The following is a 23,636-nucleotide window of genomic DNA, read 5'->3' as shown; positions in this document are numbered from 1 at the left end:
CACGGCACCCCAAACTGAGGGTTTATGTCCCCGAAAAATCTTGGGGTCTTTTTATTGGGTTTGGGGAGGGGGGGAGAGGTTGTGTGCCTCAGTTTCCCCAACCATAGCTCAATCCAGAGGATGCTCCCAAGAACCAAATGTGCCTTAAAACACATCCCGGTGGGGGAACACTCATTTCATCCAAACATCAGGAAAACACTGAAAAAAAAAATCCCGTTTTAAGCTCCATGACACCTCAAATTGATCTTTTATGTCCCCCAAAAAGCCTTGGTATCTTTCTATTGGTTTTGGGGAGGGGGTGAAGAGCTGCGTGCCTCAGTTTCCCCTCCCCAGCGAGGTCCCGGGGATGCTCCCGGTGGATGCCGCGCTGCATTGGCGGCCGTGTCGGAGGGTTCGGGGTGCGGGCACAGGGTGACAGGGGGATGTCCCCCGCGGGGTGGCGGTGGCTGCTGTCGCTTTAAAGGGGCAGCCGCGGCCCCAGCTGATGCGGCGGCTCCAATCAGCGGCCCCGGGGCTCTTGGCAGCCGGAGCCGCCGCCGCTCCGCATTCCTCCGGCTTCCCAAAAGGGGCGAACATGGCGATGGGCAGGATGAGGTGAAGAGGAGGAGGAGGAGGAAAAATATAAAAATTAAATTAAAAAAAAAAAAAAAGAGGAAGAAGAAAAACGATATATAAAGCAGGCGGAGAGGAAAATGATGAAAAGGGAAATATAGGGGGAAAAAGAGGGACGGGGATGCAAGCAGCGCTGGCGCGGTGATTTCCTCCCCCCCCCCCCCCCCCTTCTCCTCCTCCTCCAAAAGGCGAAAAAAAAAGGAAAAAAAAGCAGAAATAAGGCGGCCAAAAAAAAAAAAAAAAAGAAAAACAGGAAAAAAAAGCCACTAAACCAGCAACCCACCCAACCCACCAATTCCTTGTTTTTTTCATGGAGAGCACAAACCCCAGGCCAGCGGAGGAGGACCGGGACTCCTCAGCGCGGAGACCTTTGCATCAAAATGGTAGAGCCTGAACCCCCCCTTTTCCATCCGCCCCCCTTCTCCCTTTTCTCCTCGCTTTTATTTCCCCCTCTCCCTTCCCCTTCCTTCCTCCGTCGCTTCCTCGCTCTGCCGGGGCTTTGCCGACTTCCCAAAGGCCTCGAAACTTGCCCAAATCCCGGCCAGGGCGGCGGAGGTGCATGAGGGAGCGGGGGGGGGGCTGCGTGGGCGATGCTGCATCCAGGCCTGAGGGCACACGGGAGGGGGCCGTGGATTATTTTTTATTTTATATTTTTTGAGGGGGTTGGGGGGTATAAAAAGCACAGCCCGGCCGGGTTTGGGCCCGGTGCTGCTCTGCTGAGGGGGTTGCATGGGGGTGCCCCCTCCTGCAAGGCGAGGACGGGCTGGGTTTGGTGGAAATGGCATTAAAAACGCGGCCCCCCCACCATCACCGGCACCTTGGGGTGCTTTAGAGGGGGATGGCGGTGCGGAAGGGCCGTGAGGAGGGGTCGGAGCCTTCTCCTGGGAGGAGCCCAGCCCGGCTCGGGGGTCCCTGGGAGGATTTGTGGGCACCCACACACTTTTGGAGCCCCCCAGGCCGGAGGATCCGCTGTGAGGGAGAGCGGGGGGGCGCAGGAGCTGCCGCTTCCTCGGCCATTCCCATTCCCCGGATGACTCCATCCTTTTGCCAATTCCTGCCCGCCTCCTTTCCCCCCCTTTTTCCACGGCTGGTTCCCGTCCTGGGCCCCCTTTTCCCGGCGGGTCTGGGGGGGGTTTGGGCGCTCCCCAACATCCCGGAGGAGCGAGGCTGCAGGGAGGGCGCAGCATCCCCCCCACCTCTGAAAAAGCGATTTTCTCTTAAAAAATAACAACAATAATAATAATAATAATAACACCAGAGCTGCTCGCCTGCAGCAGTGACCTATTTTATCGGCCGGTGGAGTTTTTTTGGGGGGGGTTTAGTTGGAGTTGCGGAGGGCAGGCCCGAGCTGGGAAAGATCCACGGGAAATCCCCCTGGGATGCGCTCCCGGTGCCTCAGAGCCTCCCCCATCCCAAAAGTGCGGGGCTGGGTTTGCCCCAGCCCTGGCTCCCTGCCCGTCCTGACGCCCCGGGAAGCGTCCGAGTGGAATTTTGGAAAGGGCAAGAAAGTGCAAGCTCGGAAAAATAAGGAAAGGATGATGGATGGGATGGTGTGGGATGGGACTCGGCACCCCAAGACCGCGGGGGTTTAATTAATGCTGGGGTTAAAGTGGTCGGGATTGGGTTTGGGTTCACACTCGGCCTGTGAAATGAAATCCCGCTGAATCCTGCGCCTGCATCCCTTGCCAGAGGAGATGCTGAGGGCTCGGGGGACACACCGGGGTGTTTTGGGGAGCCTTTCGTGCCCTGAGGTGGAGCTGGAGACACCCAGAGCCCACCCCAGCGAGGAAGACGGGGAAAAGTTGGGAATTCAACCTTCCTTCCACACCCTGCCTCGGCAAGAACCAGAGGAAGATTTGCTTTACAAAGCAAAATTCCTCCTTGGAAAGACACGAAAGGGATTTATTATTTTTTAATTTTTTTATTTTTTTTTTTTTTCCCTGGATCTGTGGTGAAATCTCTCTGGGTGCAAACATTCTGCCTCCAGCTGCAGACTTTCCCTGAGGATGCTCAGCCCCGCTCCGGGGGCTTTTCCCGGGGTGGCCGCAGGGTCCCCTTTGCCACCTGGGCTTGGAGTGACGGCGGAGCTTTGTTCTCCCCGGGAGGAATTAACGGAGCGTTCCCTTATCGGCAGGCGAGATAAACGTCCCCGTGCTCGTGTCTCTCGGGGCTGGAGCAGAGACATTGCCACCCCCCTCCACAAAAATAACCCGCTGCCGCCTTTGGAGATGGATCCTTTGCACAGGGAGAAAAACGGGAGGTTGCTTGCCCGAGAGTCGATGAAATATTGGTGCTTTTTAAGATGCAGGTTTTTCTGCTCGTGGAAAAATAAGGAGAAAAAAAAAATCAACCCAAATCTTCTGCGGATGAACTGAATGTGTCAAAACATCAGAGGGTCTTTGAAGGTTTTGGGGGGAATTGCTGATTTTCCTGTTCTCCCTCCTGGAGGAGAAGACTGAGGGCTCTCCCACGCTGCTGCATTTAAGCCTTTATAGAGGGGACCTGGTGGTGGCCCTGACAAAGTGACTCTGCAGGAGAAGAGCAAGGGATGAAGTTTTTCATTTGCTGCCACGTTTGCTGATCCCAATAATGTGGATATTTAGATCCTCCATGTGGTTTGCATGCTAGAGGTCATCCTAGATGTCCCCTGACATTCCATGTGTCCCTGTAGACCTGAGGAAGTGGATGATGGTGGGCAGGATGAGCTCTGTGCCTCCTGCCCCTAATTTTCCCTTATTTGTAAGGGAAATGGGTTATGTTTGTGGAGGGCAGGGGTGGCCCCATTGGGTTTCCTGCATGGGGACACAACTGAGGACTTGTCCCTGTGTCCTCTGGGGCTGTTGTCCCCTCTGCAGCCAGCTCAGTGTTCTCCTCTCCTGATGGTGAAAACTGGGATGCCTTTGGATATGGGGAAAGACTGGCCATGGTGGCGCAGATGTGATGGCTAGAAGACTTAATTATACCAAACTGTCTTTTTTTATTATTATTTTTATGATTACATCTTTTGCCTGGAGCCAGGGCTGCTGACACCCTGTCTGAGTTAAAGCTCTTCTCCCCAAGCTACAGGAAAAAAGGGTGATAAAAATAAGGACAAAATTAATGCATGTTCATAAAAATGTTAAAAGTGTTGGGCAGGAAGGATCTGGTGCATCCAGATCCTTGATCTGGGCAACTGGATCTGAAGGAAGACGGCCCATGGCAGAGCAGTTGGAAGATGATCTTTAGGGTCCCATCCTGCCCAAACCATTCCTTGGCTGGTGCTTCCCAAAGAGCCCTGGTCAAGGCTGGGTTAGGATGGATCTGGAGGTGGGGACCATCCCTGGGGTCAGAGCCAGCGTTTGGAGAAATGCCCAGGGATGGGAAGTCCTGCCCAGCGTGCTGGGACAGGTGGAATCTTGGATCTCTGGCAAGTTTGTGTTCTGGCTTAGGAAATGCTGTGGTTTTAGGCTTTGCTGAGGGCTGAGTGTGGGGCAAACCCTGCAGGTGTCACACCCCACCACGCTGCTGATCCACCTCGAGGGTGGCTGTCCCAGGGATGGGCACTGGGGTGCCAGGCAGGGGATGCTGGAAACCTCATTCAGCAGTGCTTGGGAGGAGGTTCCATCCATCCATCCATCCATCCATCCATCCATCCATCCATCCATCCATCCATCCATCCATCCATCCATCCTGCTGGGGATCCCAGCCCCTTCCTGCATCCCTGGCTGCACATGGCAGGGGGGTGCCGTGGGGTTATGATGCCTTTGGGCTCTGCACAGGTGACATGGTGGCTGTCCTGCTGCACCCATCCCTGCTCCTGCACCATCCCTGCTCCCAGCACTGAATTTGGGGTTCCTGTGACCTGTGGGGGGCTCTGAGCATCGCCTGTCCTGTTGCATCCACGCCCTCCCTCGGTGGCAGTGGCACTGGGGACATCCCTGGGCTCTCTGGGGTGATGTCCCCTCTGGAGCTGGCCCCTGGCGCAGCCTCTTGGCCGCCAGCCCAGCTGGGGAGGTCAGCGTTGGGTTTTGTCCTCATTTCCTCCCTCAACCTTCCCTCTGCTTGTTTGTCTCGGGCAGGAGAGGGAGGGGGACGGTGGCTTTGCGTGTGTGTGTGTGTGCCTGTCCCCCAGGCTCATCCACCCCAGCAGTGACTCTGAGGGCAGTCCTGCATCCCACAGATGGAGGGCAGGATCCCATCCCATCCCCGTGCCAGCACAGCAGCTCAGGGACATCTCCATCTGGCTGTGCCAGGCACTGGTGGTGTCCCCATGGCCTGGCTGTCCTGTCTGCCCTCAGAGTTTGCCAGGGCTGTGTCAGCTCTGCTGGAATCCAGCAGCATCCCTTTGGGATTTAACCCCAGACGTGGCTTTGCCCAGCTCTGGAATCACCTGCAGAGCTTTTGCTGGGTCTGACTGAGCCACACCAGCCCTGACCAAGGGGACAGGGACACTCAGAATGGTGTTCCCATCCAGGTTTTGGTGCCTCTGCTCTCCTGGAAGGATTGGGATTTGTCCTGGGATGAGAATAATGCAGCGTTGCTGGAGCCTGTGTATTTTTGCAGCAGAGGCTGTGTCTGAGCAGGGCACAGTGCTCCACTTCCCACGTGTTGGGATGGGCTCCCAGGGCTTGGCACTGCCCTCGCTGTCACCCTGGTGGAACAGAGGGACAGTGTCCTCGATGCCATCACGGTGGTGGCATCCTCCAGGAGCAGCATCACCTCACTGGGACGATTTGGGAATGGGGTGTGACAGTGGGGTTGATCCATCCATCCTTGGAAATGTCACAGTGGCTTTGCAGCTCTGTGTGCAGAAGGAAAGGAGAAAAGCACCCAGAGCAGCTGATAGGGTTTAAAAACAATTTAAAATATGGGGTAAAAAAAAAAGCACCAAGCCATTAACCCTCTGTGGGCTGTGCTGTTGGGAAGGCAGTGCCTGCTCCCAGTGGATGAAGCTTTTGTGTTGCTCATCCTGCTCCTCTCCCAACGCTGCTGGTGGCCATGGTGCTTCCAAAAAAACCCCAAATGAACCTTTTCCCCTTTGCAAAGGTGTTCTCTTGGTTGCAGGGAGACGGGGATGGGGGAAGAGCTGTCCCTGTTCCATTCCACTCGAACTGCTGGGCCTGGTGCTGCTTCTTGGGAAAAGCATCCTTGTGCCAAAGCCTGTACAGGATGAATATCATTAATAAAAGATTAGGAACAACCGAAAGGGAGTGGGAAAAAAAAGCCTGTGAAGCATCTGACTGTCCCACAGCTGGACTGATGCTCTTCACCCAGCAGAGGCTGGGAGATGGTTTTTGGGGTGCCCAACAACCCGGGATGAGCCGGGCTCAGGGAGCACCGCTGAGCCCCTTCCCCTTGCCTGCTCTCGGCTCTGCTTTGGGCACCTTTAAGCCTTTTAGACAGCACATAAATAAAAATCACCGCTCGGGACGGTGTCAGCAGCATCCTGGGAGCTCCGGAGCGGGCCGGGCACATCCCTCGGGCAGGATGCCGGCGGTGGGCGCTGCTCGGGGCCGTGCCGGCCGGCGCCTCGCCAGGCGGGGCTGTGGCCGGGCTATTGTTTTCCCTTCCTGCTTGTTTTTCCGGAGAGCCCTCTCGTCATTAAATAAAAACACCCGTCGGAGGAGCGAGCAGACCCCACCCCCAGCGCGGTCCCGTGCCGAGAGCACCCACGGAGAGCTCCCCGGGGAGGGAGGGGACGGCAGAGCGGTCAAGGTAGGCGGCAGGAGAGGGACAGGAGCTTTGGGATGTGGTTTATCCCTCTGCCACTGTGCTCCAGGAATGGGTGCTTGGGCAATGGGATGTGCTCAGTCCAGGCAGCGCTGCTCGTTCTGGGCCAGTGTAGCTTAATTTGTGGAGCTGTGGGAAAACACATATTTTTTTACAAAGTCTTCTAATGGCCTCAGAACTAGGGAGAAAAGGCTGAAGGTTTCATGCAAGGGTCTGGTGACAGGAGAGGGACAGGAGCTTTGGGGTGTGGTTTATTCCTCTGCCACCATGCCCCAGGAATGGATGGTTGGGAATTGGGATGTGCACGGTCCAGGCAGAGCTGCTTGTTCTGGGCTGGTGTAATTTTGAAAAGAAAAAAATCTTCTAATGGCCTCAGAACTAGGGAGAAAAGGCTGAAGGTTTCATGCCAGGGTCTGGTGACAGGAGAGGGACAGGAGCTTTGAGATGTACTCGGTCCAGGCAGCGCTGCTCGTTCTGAGCTGGTGTATCCTGCTTTGGGGAGCTGTGGGAAAACACATAATTTTGAAAAACATCTTCTAATGGCCTCAAAACTAGGGAGAAAAGGCTGAAGGTTTCATGCAAGGGTCTGGTGACAGGAAAGGAACAGGAGCTTTGGGATGTGTGGTTTATTCTTCTGCCACTGTGCCCCAGGAATGGGTGGTTGGGCAGTGGCATGTGCACGGTCCAGGCAGCGCTGCTCATGTTCTGGGCTGGTGTATCCTGGTTTGGGGAGCTTTGGGAAAACACATAATTTCGAAAAAAAATCTTCTAATGGCATCAAAACTAGGGAGAGAAGGCTGAAGGTTTCATGCCAGGGTCTGGAAGGCAGAGGCCAGGTTGTAGGAGGCCAAGGATTGAAACCGAAAGCGTGAGTGTTTGGGGTTTGTAACGATGCCCCTTTGTGTCATCCGAGATTTTTACAGATTTTTAATCTGTAAAAATGGGGGTTTAATGTTATTTCTTACTTCAGCAAAAGTCAGGTTTTGACATTAAATAGTTAAATAGTTCCAGCCCATTCTTTTGTCCTGAAGTGCAGCAATGTCCAAATTGAGAAGAGGGCATGGGGGACTTTTTTTTTTTTTTGAGGAGCAAGTGCTGACATTGTATTTAGCATTTAGCTCCTTATTAAAGCACTTTTCTTTAATGCAATTTAATACTGAAGGTCAACTATGAATGCTTTGGTGGTTGGAAATGATACAGAAAAGCAGATTGCTTTTTTCTTTTTTTTTTTTTTTTTTTTTTTTTTTTTTTTTTTTTTGTACATCCTGAGGGTGAAAAATTTAAAGAAATGCCCAAATTTTGTGCTGAATGGAAAGTGGTTCACAGGCAGCTGGTCTTGTCACCACTTGAATATGAATTTTATGCCCTAAGACCCCTTGTCCGTGTGCTTATGTGGGAAAGAATTACTCATGGTCCTCGATGCTGTGGTGTTGAGGGCGCTAGAAATGAACAAATAATTAATTAAATAAAGAAGAGGCTGGTGAAGGTCAGAGATGATCTTCTTGGGGGACAGGATTTGGGTATTTAAATATATCCAGAGTGGCCCAGCCTTCTGGTGTTTTGGGGAGGTTTAGAGCTGCAGGAACATTTAGGGATCTCATTCTCAATAGCTGCTGAGAGAAAGTGCTTTTGTCATAGTGCATTGATTTAAATCCAGCAGCAAACACCTTTCAGGGTAGGTGTTGGTGGGGCTGTTTAGGCAAACTGAGGCACATGGTGGGGTGCAGGTTGGGATTTTTGGTGGTTTGACTGGAGGGATGCTTCCCTGGCCCAGTGAACACCAGCATCTCCTTCCACCATCATTCCTCACTCATCCTTTCCTTCCATCCCCTGCCTTCGGGGCTCCTCCACCCCCCATCCCTCACCCCGAGCATCCTCCCCATCCTCTGGCCGTCCTCTTGCCCCAGAGGCTGTTTTGGGACGGGACTTTGGCAGCACCACGTGAAAACTCTCTTAAAATAGAGCTGGAGGGCAGCGTCAGGGCGGGGAGGGCTGGCTGGAGGCGCCGCCGGCCCCTCGGGGTGAGGAACTCACGGCCACGCTGCTTTCTAATAATTTTAAGGGGTGTTTTTCTGCACTGATGGTGCCAGAACCTTGCTTCGAGGTTGGCAGTGTGTGGTGGGGCCAGTTTGAGGGTTCACCCTGGTTTAGTGCATCCAATGAGCTGTCCAGGTGTGCAGGGGATGGAGATGGGATGGGCAGAGCCAGAGCGGCAGAGTGGTGGAAAAAAGCAAAACTCGTGATTCTTTTCCTTTATTTTTTTTTCTTTAATATGTATTTTAATATAAGAAATATTAAAAGGGCTCTATATTTCAAATATTTGCGTTTTCCCAGAGGAAGAGCCCGGGATTTAACCCTGCCATTAATCCCCATTAGCCAGGCTGCTCCGCTCCGCTGGAGCCGCAGGGGCGGCAGCTGCCGGAGGGGCATTTTGGGGCAAGCCGGGGTCTTTTTGGGGATCTCACCCCGGCAGGCGCCTCTCGTCTCGGCCGGGGCTGGCTCTGGCTGCGGGGCAAGCTCACGAAAAGCATCTGAGAGCAATAAAGAGCAAAAGGCTCCCGCTGACAAGCCCGGGCTGAAGTCACCGGCGGGACGCGGCCAAGACACGCATTGTCCTCGCCGCTGCTGGGACTGATTAGAGCCGCCTGGCAAGGAGCGCCGCTGGGTGAGGGATCAGCCCCCTCTGCCAAAAATCCTCCATCCACAGGGCAAAAAAAAAGCAGCCTTTTGTTTTCCAGGCTGGGCAATGCACCCCCACAAACCCATTTTTCTCTATTTTGCACCCATTCCTTTGCCGCTGTACCCCAAGCTTCCGGTATCCTAAATGAGATGGATCCCCGGAGATAAAAACTGAATTTAGGTTATTTTTTTCAACCTGGCAAACAGCAAACTGCTCTGCCTAATTCCTGCTGTCTCTTCAGGTTTTTTGATATTTATTATATCCTTAATTATTTTCTACATGTCTTGGAGGGGGGAGGGCTGCACCATCCAAGATCTCATCAAAATGTTCTTGGCAGTCACGAGAGGCTCGGGAAATGGTGAAGGTGGATGGATGTTCCAGCTGGGATGGATTCTGTAGCAAGTACATATATAAGGAATGTTCATGTATTTATATATTTATCTATTTTTTATGTAAGTAGTTTACCTATATATAAGCATGAGTGTATACAATATTGAAAATATTAAATATATATATAAGAATTATAAAAAAATATACAAAAATATGTAAACACTCAACCCTTTTCCTACCTCTTTGCCCTGCTCCTGGCTGCAGAGCCAAGAATTTGGAGCAGAACTGGTTTTTCCATGTTTTCCCTGGGTGCCAGCACTTGCTGGGATTCTCCAGGGCTATCAGGACCATGCAAAACTTGAGAACCCTATTGGTTGAACAAGTTGCTTGTGGAGCAAAAATCCAATGAAAATGAAAAAATTTGGCAGAGAGGGGAAAGAATTTTTTTGCTTGTTGGGAAAACAGAGAAGAAAACACCCTTTTTTATTATTTAAACATTTTTGTCTGTGTGTCCTTTTGCCTTTGGCTCACCAGAAAAAAAAAATAAACAAAAAAACAAACAGAACATGTCTTGCTGGAATTTGTGTGTTGATCAAGAGCTTCCATTTGTTCCAGAAAAAATGGGAGTTAAAAATCTCTTTTTGGAGCAGGAGGTGCAGGATAAACCTGGCAGGTTGAACCCTCCCTCTCTGCCACTGTTCTGCACCATGTCCTTGGTCACATCCTGCAAAGGTCAGGAAAAAGCGTGTTATGGGGTCTGGGTGTGTTCCACCTTCTTTTAATGCAGGACACCGGATTTAGGGTGTGGGATATCCCTTGGATTTGGGATGGAGCAGGCAGACTCATCCTGGGGCTCAGGTGTGACCAGGAGAGGGGATGAACCCCAGGGATGGTCTGGACCTTGTGAAATACGTGGGAGTTGGATTAAATACCCTGAAAACTCAGCCTGGGGAGGGTTGGCAGTGCAGCATTCCCCAGCCTGGGGGTGCTGCTCCCTCATTTGAATTTTTCCAGGTAGTGCCTTTCCCCAGGCAATGGAAAATGAGCATTAAGAAGTGCATAAATCATGACAATGGATCCAGCTGTGAGTGAGCCGCTGTCGTGAGCGAGAGCACACAGCGTAATTCAGAAATATCAGAGGATATTGGGCTTTGTGTTATTGTCTGCAGAAGCAGGGAGCTATAAAATCCTCATTTCCTTTTATTTAGGGGGTTGCATCTCAGCAGGTGCCTTAAATTGGCTTCCTGATTGGAGCAAATACCCACCTGGATCTCCATGTGGTTCAAGAGGTCAGGGCATACCCTGTCCTGTGTGACATCTCTGAGTGAGTGTGGACACCTGAGCCTGCCTTTGGACCTTCTGGGTGGCTGTGGTGCTTCCTACACACTTTGAAGGGATATCAGTGGGTGCTGGTGTGGCCCTGACCTGCCCTGTCACTGGGGCTTCTCCTCCTTGGTTGAGTCTTCTGGACTCAAGCAGGTGATGGAGCTTCTTGGTTGGTGTCTTCAAGCTGGGCCTGGTGGTGGAGCTTCTTGGTGTTCCAAAGCTGGGGCTGGTAGTGAAGCATTTTGGTTGACGTGTCCAAGCTGGGGTTGGTGATGGAGTTTCTTGGCTGATACCTCCAAACTGGGGTTGGTGATGGAGTGTTTTGGCTGATATCTCCAAACTGAGGTTAGTAATTAAATGTTTTGGTTGGTATCTCCAAGCTGGGGTTGGTGATGGAGTTTCTTGGCTGATACCTCCAAACTCTGGGGTAGGTGATGGAGTGTTTTGGCTGCTATCTCCAGACTGGGGTTGGTGATGGAGTTTCTTGGCTGATATCTCCATACTGGGGTTGGTGATGGAGTTTCTTGGCTGATATCTCCATACTGGGGTTGGTGATGGAGTGTTTTGGTTGGTATCTCTAAACTGAGGTTAGTAATGGAATGTTTTTGTTGCTATCTCCAAACTGGGGTCAGTGATGGAGTGTTTTGGTTGGTATCTCCAAACTGGAGTCGGTGATGGAGCGTTTTTGTTGGTGATGGAGTGTTTTAGTTAATATCTTCATACTGAGGTTAGTGATGGAGTGTTTTGGTTGGTATCTCCAAACTGGAGCTGGTGGTAGAACTTCATGGTTAGTATCTCCAAGCTGGAGTAGGGGACAGAATGTTTTGGTTGGCACCTCCAAGCTTGGGCTGGCAGTAGAACTTCTCAGGTGACGTCTCTGACTTGGGTGTGCATGGACAGGGACGGATGGCATGGCCAGAAGGGCATTTTTGGGGGTAAAAAGAGCCCGGAATGATTTTCTTTCTTTCCTCCCCACAGCTGATAGTCGAAAAAACGACTGACTACCCTTCGGCTGAGTACTCCCTGGTGGAGGATGTAGCCCTCCACTTCACGTGTTTGATGGACAGACTGAACGAGCAGCGCCTCTTTCAGCCGGACCTGTGCGACGTGGACATCGTGCTGGTGCAGCACAAGAGCATCTTCCCGGCGCACAAGGGGGTCCTGGCAGCCTACAGCCAGTTCTTCCACTCCCTCTTCACCCAGAACAAGCAGCTGCAGCGCGTGGAGCTCTCTCTGGAGGCCCTCACCTCGCAGGGCCTCCAGCAGATCCTCAACTTCATCTACACCTCCAAGCTGCTCGTCAACTCCTGCAATGTGCAGGACGTGCTGAACGCGGCCGCCGTGCTGCAGATGAACAACATCGCGTCCTCCTGCCAGGACCTGCTGGACACGCGCTCGCTCAGCCTGGCCACCGACATGGCCCTGCCCGCCGAGGGCTGCGCCGGACCCCCGCCCTACTACTGCGAGATCAAGCAGGAGGTGGACGCCCCCCACCCCAAAATCTACGCCCGGGAGGGCAACGACCCCTTCTCGGTGCGGGTGGAGGACGGGACGGGCAGCGGGACGCTCCCCCCCGGCCCGGCCAAGCAGTACTACAAGGAGGAGAAGGATGGAGGTCCTGGTGCTGTCTGTAAGATGGAGGGTGAGGAGTCTGAGGAGGACCTGGACAGCCAGGGCTCCTACAACAGGGAGCAGATCATCGTGGAGGTGAACCTCAACAACCAGACACTCAATGTCTCCAAGGGCATGGAGGGGAAGGCGGCCGCCAGCGAGGCGGCCGTGATGGGACGGCCGGAAGGGGATGGGCGCGACACGGAGGAGGACGGGGAGGAGGAGAATGAGGAAGGGGAGGAGGAGGAGGAAGAGGAGGAGGATGCAGAGGTGGGGGAGGAGGAGGAGGAGGAGCGCAGCGAGGAGGAAGATCTGGAGGAGACGACGGAAGAAGAGGATGATGACGATGAAGATGCCTCAGAGATGAAAAGGGAAAAGAGCGGGCAGCCCCGCAGGGGCAGCCGGGCGTCCAAAGCCACTAAACCTGCCATGGCAACCAGGTCCCAGGAGATGGCCAAGGTGGAAGAGGAGGAGGAGGAGGAAGAAGAAGGCCAGAGGGGGAGGAAGAGAAAGAAAGAACAAGATGGCTTGGGCCAGAAGGTGAAGCTGGAGGAGAAGCAGCATTATCCGTGCAAGAAGTGTCCGCGGATCTTCAACAACCGCTGGTACCTGGAGAAGCACATGAACGTCACGCACAGCCGGATGCAGATCTGCGACAAGTGCGGGAAGCGCTTCCTGCTGGAGAGCGAGCTCCTGCTGCACCACCAGACCGACTGTGAGAAGAACATCCAGGTGAGCAGGGATCCATCCAGGGCGTGGATCCCACCGGGGTGAACGTCCCACCAAGGGGAAATGCCTTACCCTAAGGTGGAGTGTCCCACTAGAGATGGATGTCCCACCAAGGAGGGAATACTCCCACCAAAGTGGGTGGATGTGCCATCAAAGTGGGGACATTCCACCAAAGGAGGAGCATCCCACCATTGTGGGACATCCCAGTGAGGGAAGAGCATCCCAAACACCGTGGAGGTCATCCCAACCAGCTACACCATGGGACGGACTTGTGCTCAGATAATACTGGTGTTGCAGTTGGCACATGTGTGGTTTTGGTTGTTGAGATTTTGAGAATTTGAGATATGAGATTTTTCTTCTATATGCAAAACCAGCACAGCATGGCAGTTGGGAGGGAACCTTCCTTCACCCATGACTTGTATTCAGACTCAGGAGAATCCCACAGTGGCCTGGAATCAGAGGATTTGTGCCACAGGGCTGTGGCCTCCCCTTGACTGCCTGGGTGGAAACATGGAGTTAATTTTTAAGGAGTAATTTTTCTTTTGAGTTTATTCAGTTAATCTGGATAAAACACTGCGAGCCCTTGATGGAGACACACTCCATCATTCCCACCCAGGCTGAACCCATTTTAGCTTAATTTGAAGATTTGCTGACAGGAGTTAAAATGGTTTTAATCTGCCTTTTGTGCTTTTTTTGTGTGCATTAGCAAATTTCTGAGTGCATTTGACATCCATGCGTGGCTCGGGCTTGGTGTGGCCTTCCTCTGTGCTAATGAGATCCTGTGTAACAAATTGACTTTGTTAAATCAGTGCAGTTTTGGGGGGATAGGGAGGCACCCAATCAGAGCAGCAAACATGTGTGTTCCTGAAGATCCCTCCAAATTCCCATCTCCTAATCCCTGATGAGCTGTTTTACAGGATGCTGCTGCTAATAATTACAAATATTATATAGTATACAATTATTATATTAATATACAAATATTATATATTAAAATTTATGGAGAGCTTCTCCCATCACTCTTCCCACCAGTGACCAGATTTTGGATGATCTCGCAGCTCTCCTTGATGGAGGTAACACAACCCAAGTGCTGCTGGAGCCCTTCACTGATGGCATCCCAAATGAAACAGGGAATGAGGCAGATCTTGGCAAGCAGGGAACATAGAAGCAGGAATGGTCTTGGCTCATAGGTGAAGCAGTCACAGACCCTTTGGTGCATCTTCCTGACAGATTCACAGCTCTGAAGTTGCTTTTTTTGGATGCTTTTTCCCAGAATGGATGAGTGTAGCTCCAATACCTGCATGGTGGTGGCTATTTCAGGGCCTAACAAAAAAAAGTTAAAAAGGAATTTTACCAGAATGTTTATTCAGCTTCATCTGCTTTCCAGCTGGATAACATGGGGCTGTCACCTCATTGCTTGTTTTTTGTTTTGCCCTCTCCTTTTTATTCCTTTTCTAAATGAATTTGGAATAGAATGAACCAGAACTGCCTGTGTAGTGACCTCCTTCTGCACAAAAAGGGATCATTGTCTCCCACTTAATTAAGCATTTTTAATTTTACAAATAGCCAAATCCACTCCATTTGCTCTGATAATATTTAATAACTTTATCAACATCCCATGGAATTATGTCTGGGTGGAAAAGGAATTTTTTCAGCACTCTGCCTATAATAGTTTTTATTTCTTGTGTTTTAATCAGATCTATGGAGGGACTGTCTACCTTTCCTCAGTTTGATCTGCTGCTTTTCTTCCCTGTTTTGTCCCCAGATTTTATCCATAAAGCTTTAGGATTTAAGAACCATCCTGCTTCTTGTGTTCATGCCCCATCTCCATAATGTGCATCCTACCTCCACCACCTGAAAAGTGATTCATCCTTTGCTTTATTGAGTTGTCCCTCAAACTCTTTTTATTGCCAGCTTCAGTATGGTTTTCCTTTTAACCTGCAAGAATTTATATCCTCATTTTTTCCCCTCATTTGGACATTACTTCCATATTTTTTGAGTGATGATTTTCAGCAGTAAGTGAGGACACAGAGCTCAGAGCTCCAGAGTGTTTGGTCCCAGCCCTGGGGGTTTTTCTACCTCTGCTGCTTTTCCTGTGCCTTTCATTTTGAAATTCCCCTGCCTCTTTCATTTTAAGTGGAGAAAATGGATATTGATGTGTCTTTGATATCAGGCTCTAGTCCTGAATTTGCCCTGAAATACCCCTTAAGACAGAGATAAAGCTGTTCTGATCCATGGAAATACATACTTGGGAACAGTAGGACTTGGAGGACTGCTCATGTTGACATTTGAGCGTGGCAAGATGAAGATGAGGAGGCTTGGGAATGGCTCTGTGACCCAAATTTTCCTTTTGGGGCACCTAAATATAAATATATATGGAAAAATACAGCTACTTCACAGCATAATGGTGTGTTTTCAATGGTATCTCTACAAAATTTGGTTGAAGCCCATCAAGGAGCCTCTGTTCCTCTGGGAAGGAGGAGAAGTGGAGGAATCCTTCCCCAGGTTTACTGGTACAATTCAGCCACGTTATTGCAAGATGCCTTCAAGGCAGGAATTATTTTCTCAACAAATCTGTTCAAGGCATGAATTATTTTCTCAACAAATCTGCAAGGAGAGAAGGGATGGTTTTATCCCTGTTGACCAAGAGGAATGTGAGCCATGGAGAGGTGAAGGCGAAGGAGCTGATCCTTGGCTCCTGGCGTGGTTTCCTTGGTGAATATCTCTCTCCTGTATTTTCCTGAGCACTGAACTGGTCTCACAGGCCTCCAAGAGGTTTCACACAGAAGCTGGAGCTTTTCCTGGGAATTTCCAGAGGAATATTGAACTTGTTAGAGCTGAAGTGATTCTCTACCTTAACTTTTTGGGGAAGACTTTGCATGTCACATTGTTCTCCTTGTGCTGATGGACTGGTGGTTTGGGTCCGGTTTGGTCCTTTTGGATATCATGGAGTCACAGATCTGCTTTGAAAACTAATTTGGTGGTGAAGTATCCATTATATCTGCTGAAGACTGAAGTTGTACTGCCCTGGATAGGGATTCTCCTTCTTTTCATATTTTTTGCAAATTTCCAATGCACAGAGGGTTGGGATTATCTTATGTAATATCTTCATTTAGGAATAAAATTCCCAGCTGGGAATAGGGCATGAGCTTTTGTTTATCCAAATCCTGATGCAGCCATTGATGAAGATTCCACATCCTACCCTGGAAGGTCATTGCCCCTTGCTCATTTTCATAGAAATATGAAATTTGGAGGTTTTGAAGTGACAAGGTCAATATCAGACTTGCTGTTAGTTGTGATTTTTTATATCGGCTGTAGCTTTCACTGTGATGTTCCCTTTCCATGGACGAAGCTGCTTCCCTGACTGTCTCCTGTGTTCTTGCAGTGTGTGACGTGTGGGAAGGGGTTCAAGAAGCTCTGGTCTCTCCATGAGCACAACAAGATTGTCCATGGCTATGCAGAGAAGAAGTTCTCCTGCGAGATCTGCGAGAAGAAGTTCTACACCATGGCCCACGTGCGCAAACACATGGTTGGTGAGTGTGGGAGGCACCATGGGGAGATCTTGCTGGGGGTGTTGGCCCATCAATTTGGCAGTGAAAGGTGTTTTCTGTTGCTGTCATGTTGGTTTACTCTTGGGTGAGCTTTCTCACATCCTCATCTTCAAATTTGGTCTGATACTCAATGCTGAACCAATGTCTGCTCAGTGCTGGGTTTGGACATCGTGCTGGGGAATCCCATTTATTTTATTGATCAGAAGTGATCCGAGGAAGGTTTGAAGTGTAAAAGGATCAGACCACATCAGTGCTGGGCTTTGAAAAGCAAATTGCATGTGACAACAGTGGTTGGCTCCCTAGGCCTTGGAGCCACCAAAGACATCCAAAAGAATGGGGGTTTGGAAGGGAAATGCTTGAAACGTCGCTGCCATATATCTTCCAGAGGTGCTTTGGGTTTGCTGGGGTTGGGTCCTGGGAGCCAGAGCTGGGGTGTGGGGAGGTGGATGGTGGAGGTGTGTGGAGGCTGCTGACCCGCCCCTGTCCCCACCAGCACACACCAAGGACATGCCCTTCACCTGTGAGACCTGCGGGAAGTCCTTCAAGCGCAGCATGTCCCTCAAGGTCCACTCGCTCCAGCACTCCGGGGAAAAGCCTTTCAAATGTGAGGTAAGGTAGAAACACTGATCTGAGGAGAGATCTTCCACTGTGCTGTGTGACAGTGCAGCTGTAGGGATGATCCCACGCTTTTCCAAACTTTGCATCACCTCCTGGTTTGAGAGTCCCACCAACTTTATGATGAAACTTGCCCAATGCCAGGATCTATCCCCAATAGATTGCCTGGACTTTGCACCCACCCAGCCTGCAAACCCGGCTGGGTATGTCCCAAAAAACCTTTTTGGGGGGGTTTCTTGGGGGGGAAAAAACAAGATTTCCTTGCTGCTGATGATTTGAGGGGAATGTGGGCATATTTTGGGTGCTCATCAAGAACTCCTCACCCTGCAGAACTGCAACGAGCGCTTCCAGTACAAGTACCAGCTGCGCTCCCACATGAGCATCCACATCGGCCACAAGCAGTTCATGTGTCAGTGGTGTGGCAAGGACTTCAACATGAAGCAGTACTTTGATGAGCACATGAAGACGCACACGGGTGAGACCCGCCCCTTGCCTGGTCCCAGATCCCTGCAGGCAGGCTCTCCCTGGAAGGAGTGATGGGATGGGGGTGACATCTTAGGGTGGGTGGCAGGATGGGGTTTTGGGAAGGTCAACTTGTTCAACAAGACTTTTGGAAGGGCTTACAATGGTTCATGATCTCTGAGCTGGACACACAGGAGAAATACCAACAAGGTCTACTTAAGAAGTCAGAACAGCTCAAAGCTTTGCTGGCAAACTTGAGAAAAGCCAGGGAGCTTTGGCAAAAGATTTAGTACAGCATTCAGCCAACATAAAACACGTCTCACTAAATTTATAATTTCAGCATTAAACTTGACCCATTCAACTTAGCAAACCTTAAACATGTTCATTGTTGAGGTAGTCAAAATATTTCCAGGAGAGGGAATTGGAAGAAAGAGAGAAAGACAGAAAAGATATAGAAAAGCACATATGGGTAGCACAGGCTACCAACTCCTGGGTTCAGACAGAACTTCCAAGAAAAAGGTAGGGTCTAGATGAATGTGATGGCTGGTGTTTGGCTTTAAATACCCCTTGGTCCTCAAGGGGTATTTGGTCCTCCCCTTTCTCCCACATGGGACTTCAGGTCATTTGGCCCTCAGGAGGTGGATTAGGGGAGAATGGAGCATTGCCTCCCTGTGTGCCATGACTGACAGACACTGCCAGGCTGGGATACAGGCCCTAGGGCTGGGATGTGGGGCCGTTCACTGCCTCACCAGGGCAAGGCCACATGCATGCACCCCAAAATACCTCGAGACATCAAATCTCCCCAGTCTCTGACACCCAACCTAACCAGCAGCTTCTGTCCCTCTGCTCCCACCCTCAGGGGAGAAGCCCTACATCTGTGAGATCTGCGGGAAGAGCTTCACCAGCCGCCCCAACATGAAGCGGCACCGCCGGACCCACACCGGGGAGAAGCCGTACCCGTGCGACGTCTGCGGCCAGCGCTTCCGCTTCTCCAACATGCTCAAGGCCCACAAGGAGAAATGTTTCCGCGTCACCAACCCCCTGGCTTCGGACACGGCCGTCCCCCAGCCCGCCACCAGCCCGGCTCCGCTGCCCCCCGGCCCCGGCGTCTCCCCCCTGCCCCTGCCGCTGCTCCATCCTCTGCCACAGACCCTCCCTCCTCCTCCTCACCTACCGCCACCCCCTCCCCTGTTTCCCGCGGGGAGGATAAATTCCAACAACAATTAGGTGCCCTCCCCTCACCCCCCCCCCCGGCCATGCGCCTGCACGGACTGCTCTGCCCTTCGGGAACGCCTTTCCCCCGGGGAGCCAAGGCTTTGCTTGCTCTCTACCCCCCCCTTCCTCCTCGTTTTGGGGTTGTTTTGGGTTTTTATTCCTTTTTCTCACCCGTCATTCTCTGCAGAGAGGGGGAGCACGAGGAAGCATCTCCCTGAGGAACGTGGGTGTTGGGGGGATCCGCCGTCCGTCCGTAAGGGTGTAGGTAAAAGGTGTCACTCTCAGTTTCATCTTCCCACACGCTGGCATCACCTTCCTGCTGGGATGCTGGTGAGGCTGGGAGGAGCAGGATATCCAGGCTTGAGCTTGCTGGCCGGTGCATCAATATTTCAAAGCTGAATTCTAGTTAGTGGTGCTTGAATCCCTGTACTGTAAAGCTGGTCTTTCAAGTCAGGCTCTTCATCCATGGGGTTGGAAGGTGGGCACCCCAGGGGAGCCCCCCACTGCCAGCCCCAGTGGCCTGTGGCGAGTGAGCAGGTGTCCCCATTGGAAAGCCATGAGCATGCCCTCGTTAGCAGCCCACAACGCGTCTTCCTTCCCTACAGCAGGTTTTCCTCCTCCACAGGCAAAAGCACAAACACCCACCTTGCATCTCGGGGCATCTGCAACTCGCTGTCGGTTCAGTTCCGGGGTGCCCTAAGGGAGCTGGGTTCTGGTGTGCCCTTTCTGCTAATCCCAGCAGGAGCTGTGCTCCTGGGGATGCTCTGGAGCTGGGGAGCTGTTCCTAGGAGAGCTCAGGTACCTTTGGGACCGGCAGGAGGGGAGCCCGGGACAGAGGAGCAGGACGCTTCTGTTTCTTGGCAGAATCGGCCCAGAATAGTGCCTTAACAATCTGAACAAACCCCTGAGGGATGGGTGAGCTCCAGGTTGGTCCCCCTGCAAGGTTCAGAGCTAAAGCAGGACCATGTTCAGCCTGGGGATGATGATGTCCCAGTCTCCAGTTTGTTGCCTGCTTTGCTCTCCCAAGCTTCACTTCTCCTTGTGGTGCTGGCATCCATTGCCCTGTCCTGGTTTGGGGGGACCAGAGGGGACCAGTGAGGGTTGTGGTTGTTTTTGGTGATGCCCTGTGGTGTTGCTTAGTGCTTGTTGAAGATGTTGAAGTCAAGCTGGTCTTTGGTTTCACTTACAAATAATATGGCTGGCTTCATGCTGAGGAGGAGGAGAAGAGGAAGGCTTTGCTGTCCCCTTTTTGTTGGGCACTGAGGTCCCCAGCAGGGTCTCTCACTGCTGTGCTCTGCCCCAGGGTGCCATGCATTGTCCTGACCATGGCTGTGCAGTCCCTGCTGGGGGAAGTGAGCACCCAGCATGGGCAGAGAAAGGCTGGGAAGAGGTGGGGGCTGTTCCATCTGATCCTGTGCTTCTAAAGCTGGTGTGGGGCAGGTCATGGAGGAGGTGGTGGAAGCGCTGTTGGTAAGTAAGAAGGAAAGAGGTCACTGAGTGGGCTGCAGGAGCCTTTTCTCATATGCAGCTTGTGCTGGGTGACAGCAGAGTGCTGAGGACAGGGAGCCACACCTGGCTTTGTGAAAAGTCTTGGTGCTTTGTGTCCTGGACCAAATCAGCAAAGCACTTGGGTGGCATTGGGACTGTATCTGCAGAGATGGGAGGATCCAGACCCATGCTCAGGGGCTTTGCTGACTGGGGACATGCAGGAGCCTGATGGGGACAGGACCAGGGAGCATCTGCTGATCTCCTGAGTGCTCTTTGAGGTGTCTGGTGTCACCTCCTGCTGAGTGCTGCTCCAGTGGTGTCCAGCAGCTTGGGAAAGCTGACTGATGTTAGCATTTTGGAGCCACAAAGTCCTTTTCTTCTTTGTGTTGGTTGGGATCCTGTGGATCCCCAGCATGGCTCTCAGTACCAGTGAGCAAGCCCCCATCTCCGTCTGCTCTGAGCACGAGGAGGTGGCTATGGCAGAGCTGCCTCACCTCACTGACCTCAGGTGGGTTCCAAAGGCTTTTCTGCTGCCTCCCTGACCCTGGGGCTCGTTGGGATTGTGCAAAGCCTCAAACACACCTGAGGGATGAGGGCTCTTGGGGCCATTGGCTGTAGGAAGGGCCCATGACCCATACTGGAAGATATTTGCTTTAGAGAAGCATTCAGTGAAACCCATGGAGGTGCTGGAGTGATCAATGCTGTCGCCTCCTCTGCTGCCTCCCAGATCCCATCCCCTTGGGCTTCCTTTTGCTTCTTTCCCCTCATGTTCAGCCTTGAGACAGGATGGGAGCGCTGTGCCCTGAGAAGGGCTCATTTTATGATCTTTTGTGATGGAGCCCATCAGCTGATAGGCTTCCCCCCACGTAAACACCCATGCCAACATTGTGCTCCCTTATTCCACTCACCTGGAGGTGGCTTTCCCTGTTCCTGTCCCAGTTCATCCTCTCCCAGTGAGGACCTGTCCCCCTTGGACATCTCTGTGAGATGAGAGCCCTTCCTTGAGGCTGGAAGCCCAGCAGAAAGCCCAGTGACTGATCCCAGCCACGTCCGATCCCCTTTGAGAGCCTGCTCCTAGAGCCACTTGGAGACGTCGAGATGTGACCATGCACACAGCACTTTGGAGAACCAGATCCCTGCTGCTCCCTCCCCTCTCCAAGGCCTGGGTAGTTCCCAGGAGTCCTACAAGGCCTCCAAGCCCTTTTGTCTACACCCTGACTCAGCCCCAGTGTGTCTCCATGTCTGGTTTTCATTTGTGTACTAAGAGCTCAGACGAGTCGCTCCCGCAGTGCCTCGTCCATCCCGGACCCATCCCGGCCCGCGCTGTTGTACCCTTGGGGTTAGACAGAGCAGCAGGCAGGAGAGTTGGGTCCGTTGTTTTCAAGCTTTTTATGTTTTACTTTAATTTTTTTTTTTTAATTCTATTTTTTTTTTAACTCTTGCACCTTAATCTCTCACATCCCTTCTTTGACAGACCGCGAGGGTGGAGAGGGGCTCGATTTGCATTATGCGGTTCCTGAATTCGCAGCGTTCAGCTGACAGCTCTTCCCACACACTCAAACCCCAGACCCGCCTGGGTCAGAATTTTTTTTTTCCACCCTTCATTTGAACATTGGGGAGGGAGGGAATCATGTTGGGGAGGGTCACTTTTGGTTTATATATCCCAGGAGCCTGGTAGCACAGACCAGTTCGCCTCACGTATCCATGAGGCACAGCTGGCCCTTCGGACCACAGCCATAACCCTGGCGCAGTGGGAAGGTGATGGACGGATGGACAGATGGGTGGGAATGGCTGTGACAGTGCAATAGAGACGAGCATCCGCTGCTAGACAACTCCTCTGAGGTGACTCTTGGTTTGCCTGAAGTCAGGAGGGAAGGACAGACGGACAGACGCCCTTTGTTCACACGGACGGCCAGAGCTTCCCCACGCGCAGCCCTGCCTAGAGACACGGAACCACGACGGGAGTTGGGTTGGACTTACAAAGGAAGAAAATAATAAATTTTTAAAAAAGGATAAAAAAAATAGGAATAAGAACAACCTCTGTAGCATGGAACTTGAAGGAAATGAATGAAACCCCCAAGCACTTGCCTCAAAACTAGTTTCTCATGCCTGGTGTTTGGCTCTGAATTATTTTACGGCATTCAGTATCAGTTGCCCAAACATGCCAAGTTAAGAGTGTATTGGTGGCTCTACAAGTGTGAACAAACTAAACGAAGCACTTTATTCTGTATAGATTAAGGGAAGGCGGGGAGGGAAGGGGAAGCTTGGATGCTTTTCGGAAGCGTCTTAAGTAATGTTCTAGGAAATGTATTATTATTATTATTATTACCTTTTTTTTTTTTTATGACCATGTGTAATCAATATATGTTTATCTTTAACTCCAAGTACAGCAGTTACTCTCTTTGGGATGGTGTGAGGAGGGGGAGGCTGAGATGGTTGGATCCATCCCCGTGGGGCCAACTGAGGCGAGTCAATGTCTACCGCAGGAACGGGCGAGTCTTGCTTTGATGGTCCCAATGTCCAGGAGGTCCCAAGAGGTTCATCAAAGCCACCTCCCAGGGCACAGCTCCCAGTCAGAGATCCCCATCCCGAGCCGTCTTCTGCCTGGGGGTGCTGGGGCTGCTCCCTGTGCTGCCCACGAGTGCAACAAGTCACGGTAGGGAGGCTGGCTGGAGTTGTCCCTCGGGGCCAGGTCCTTGGCCATGCTTTGAAATCTGCTTTTGGCCTCTCACCAAGGCACGCTGGGGCTCACTGAGCTCTGAAGTTGGTGAGAGGTCAGAACTGGGCCTTTCCACTGCGTTCTCCCAGTCTGGAAGTGTTACGACTGTTACCAAAGAGGTTGCAAGTGGAAGGACTGAATCAATAAACTATTTGTCTTTTATAAAAGAAAACCGAAAGCTCCACCACTTTCTTTTGTTACCTTAATTTTGCTTCATCTTTTTCTTCCACTCTCCTTTTTTTTTTCTTTTCTTTTAAAAGGGTTTTTTTTTAAGGCAACTGTGTGAGCAGTCAGAGATGGGGAGGATAAGGAATCCTGTGGAATGTTGATTGCTGCCACTGCTTCACATGCACAGGCTCTGTGTTGGGTTTGGTGGGAGATGTGTGAATGTGTGTGAGACTGTTGTGGGGCCAACAAAAAAAGAGCTTTTCAGGGAAGGGTGATGAGTGGATAGAAGAAGGAATTCAGTGCTTACAGCCCCCGGGGTAAGGACTGAGCACCTAATCCTACTGGCTCCATCAGGTTGGTGTGAACTCTTGAGCAGGGGCTCTCTGATCTCTGTTGCAGAGGAGAAACCAAGGAGCTCATCCAA

The 23,636-nt window shown here is 51.6% G+C and overlaps 1 protein-coding gene across 1 annotated transcript; it reads left to right on the top strand.

Moving 5' to 3' along the window:
- The first annotated feature begins 571 nt into the window (after positions 1-571).
- Positions 572-23,216, top strand: ZBTB47 (zinc finger and BTB domain containing 47). Its single transcript, XM_059482014.1, has 6 exons — positions 572-995; positions 11,636-13,000; positions 16,380-16,527; positions 17,039-17,154; positions 17,491-17,635; positions 18,482-23,216. The coding sequence occupies exons 1-6, from the start codon at positions 993-995 to the stop codon at positions 18,847-18,849; spliced, it is 2,145 nt and encodes a 714-aa protein (XP_059337997.1). The 5' UTR covers positions 572-992; the 3' UTR covers positions 18,850-23,216.
- The last annotated feature ends 420 nt before the right edge of the window (positions 23,217-23,636 follow it).

This window comes from Ammospiza nelsoni, chromosome 1 (assembly GCF_027579445.1).
Source record: "Ammospiza nelsoni isolate bAmmNel1 chromosome 1, bAmmNel1.pri, whole genome shotgun sequence".
NCBI classification, from domain to species: domain Eukaryota; kingdom Metazoa; phylum Chordata; class Aves; order Passeriformes; family Passerellidae; genus Ammospiza; species Ammospiza nelsoni.
Note: the sequence above shows the minus strand (reverse complement) of the source record. Positions and strands in the feature narration are given on the sequence as shown.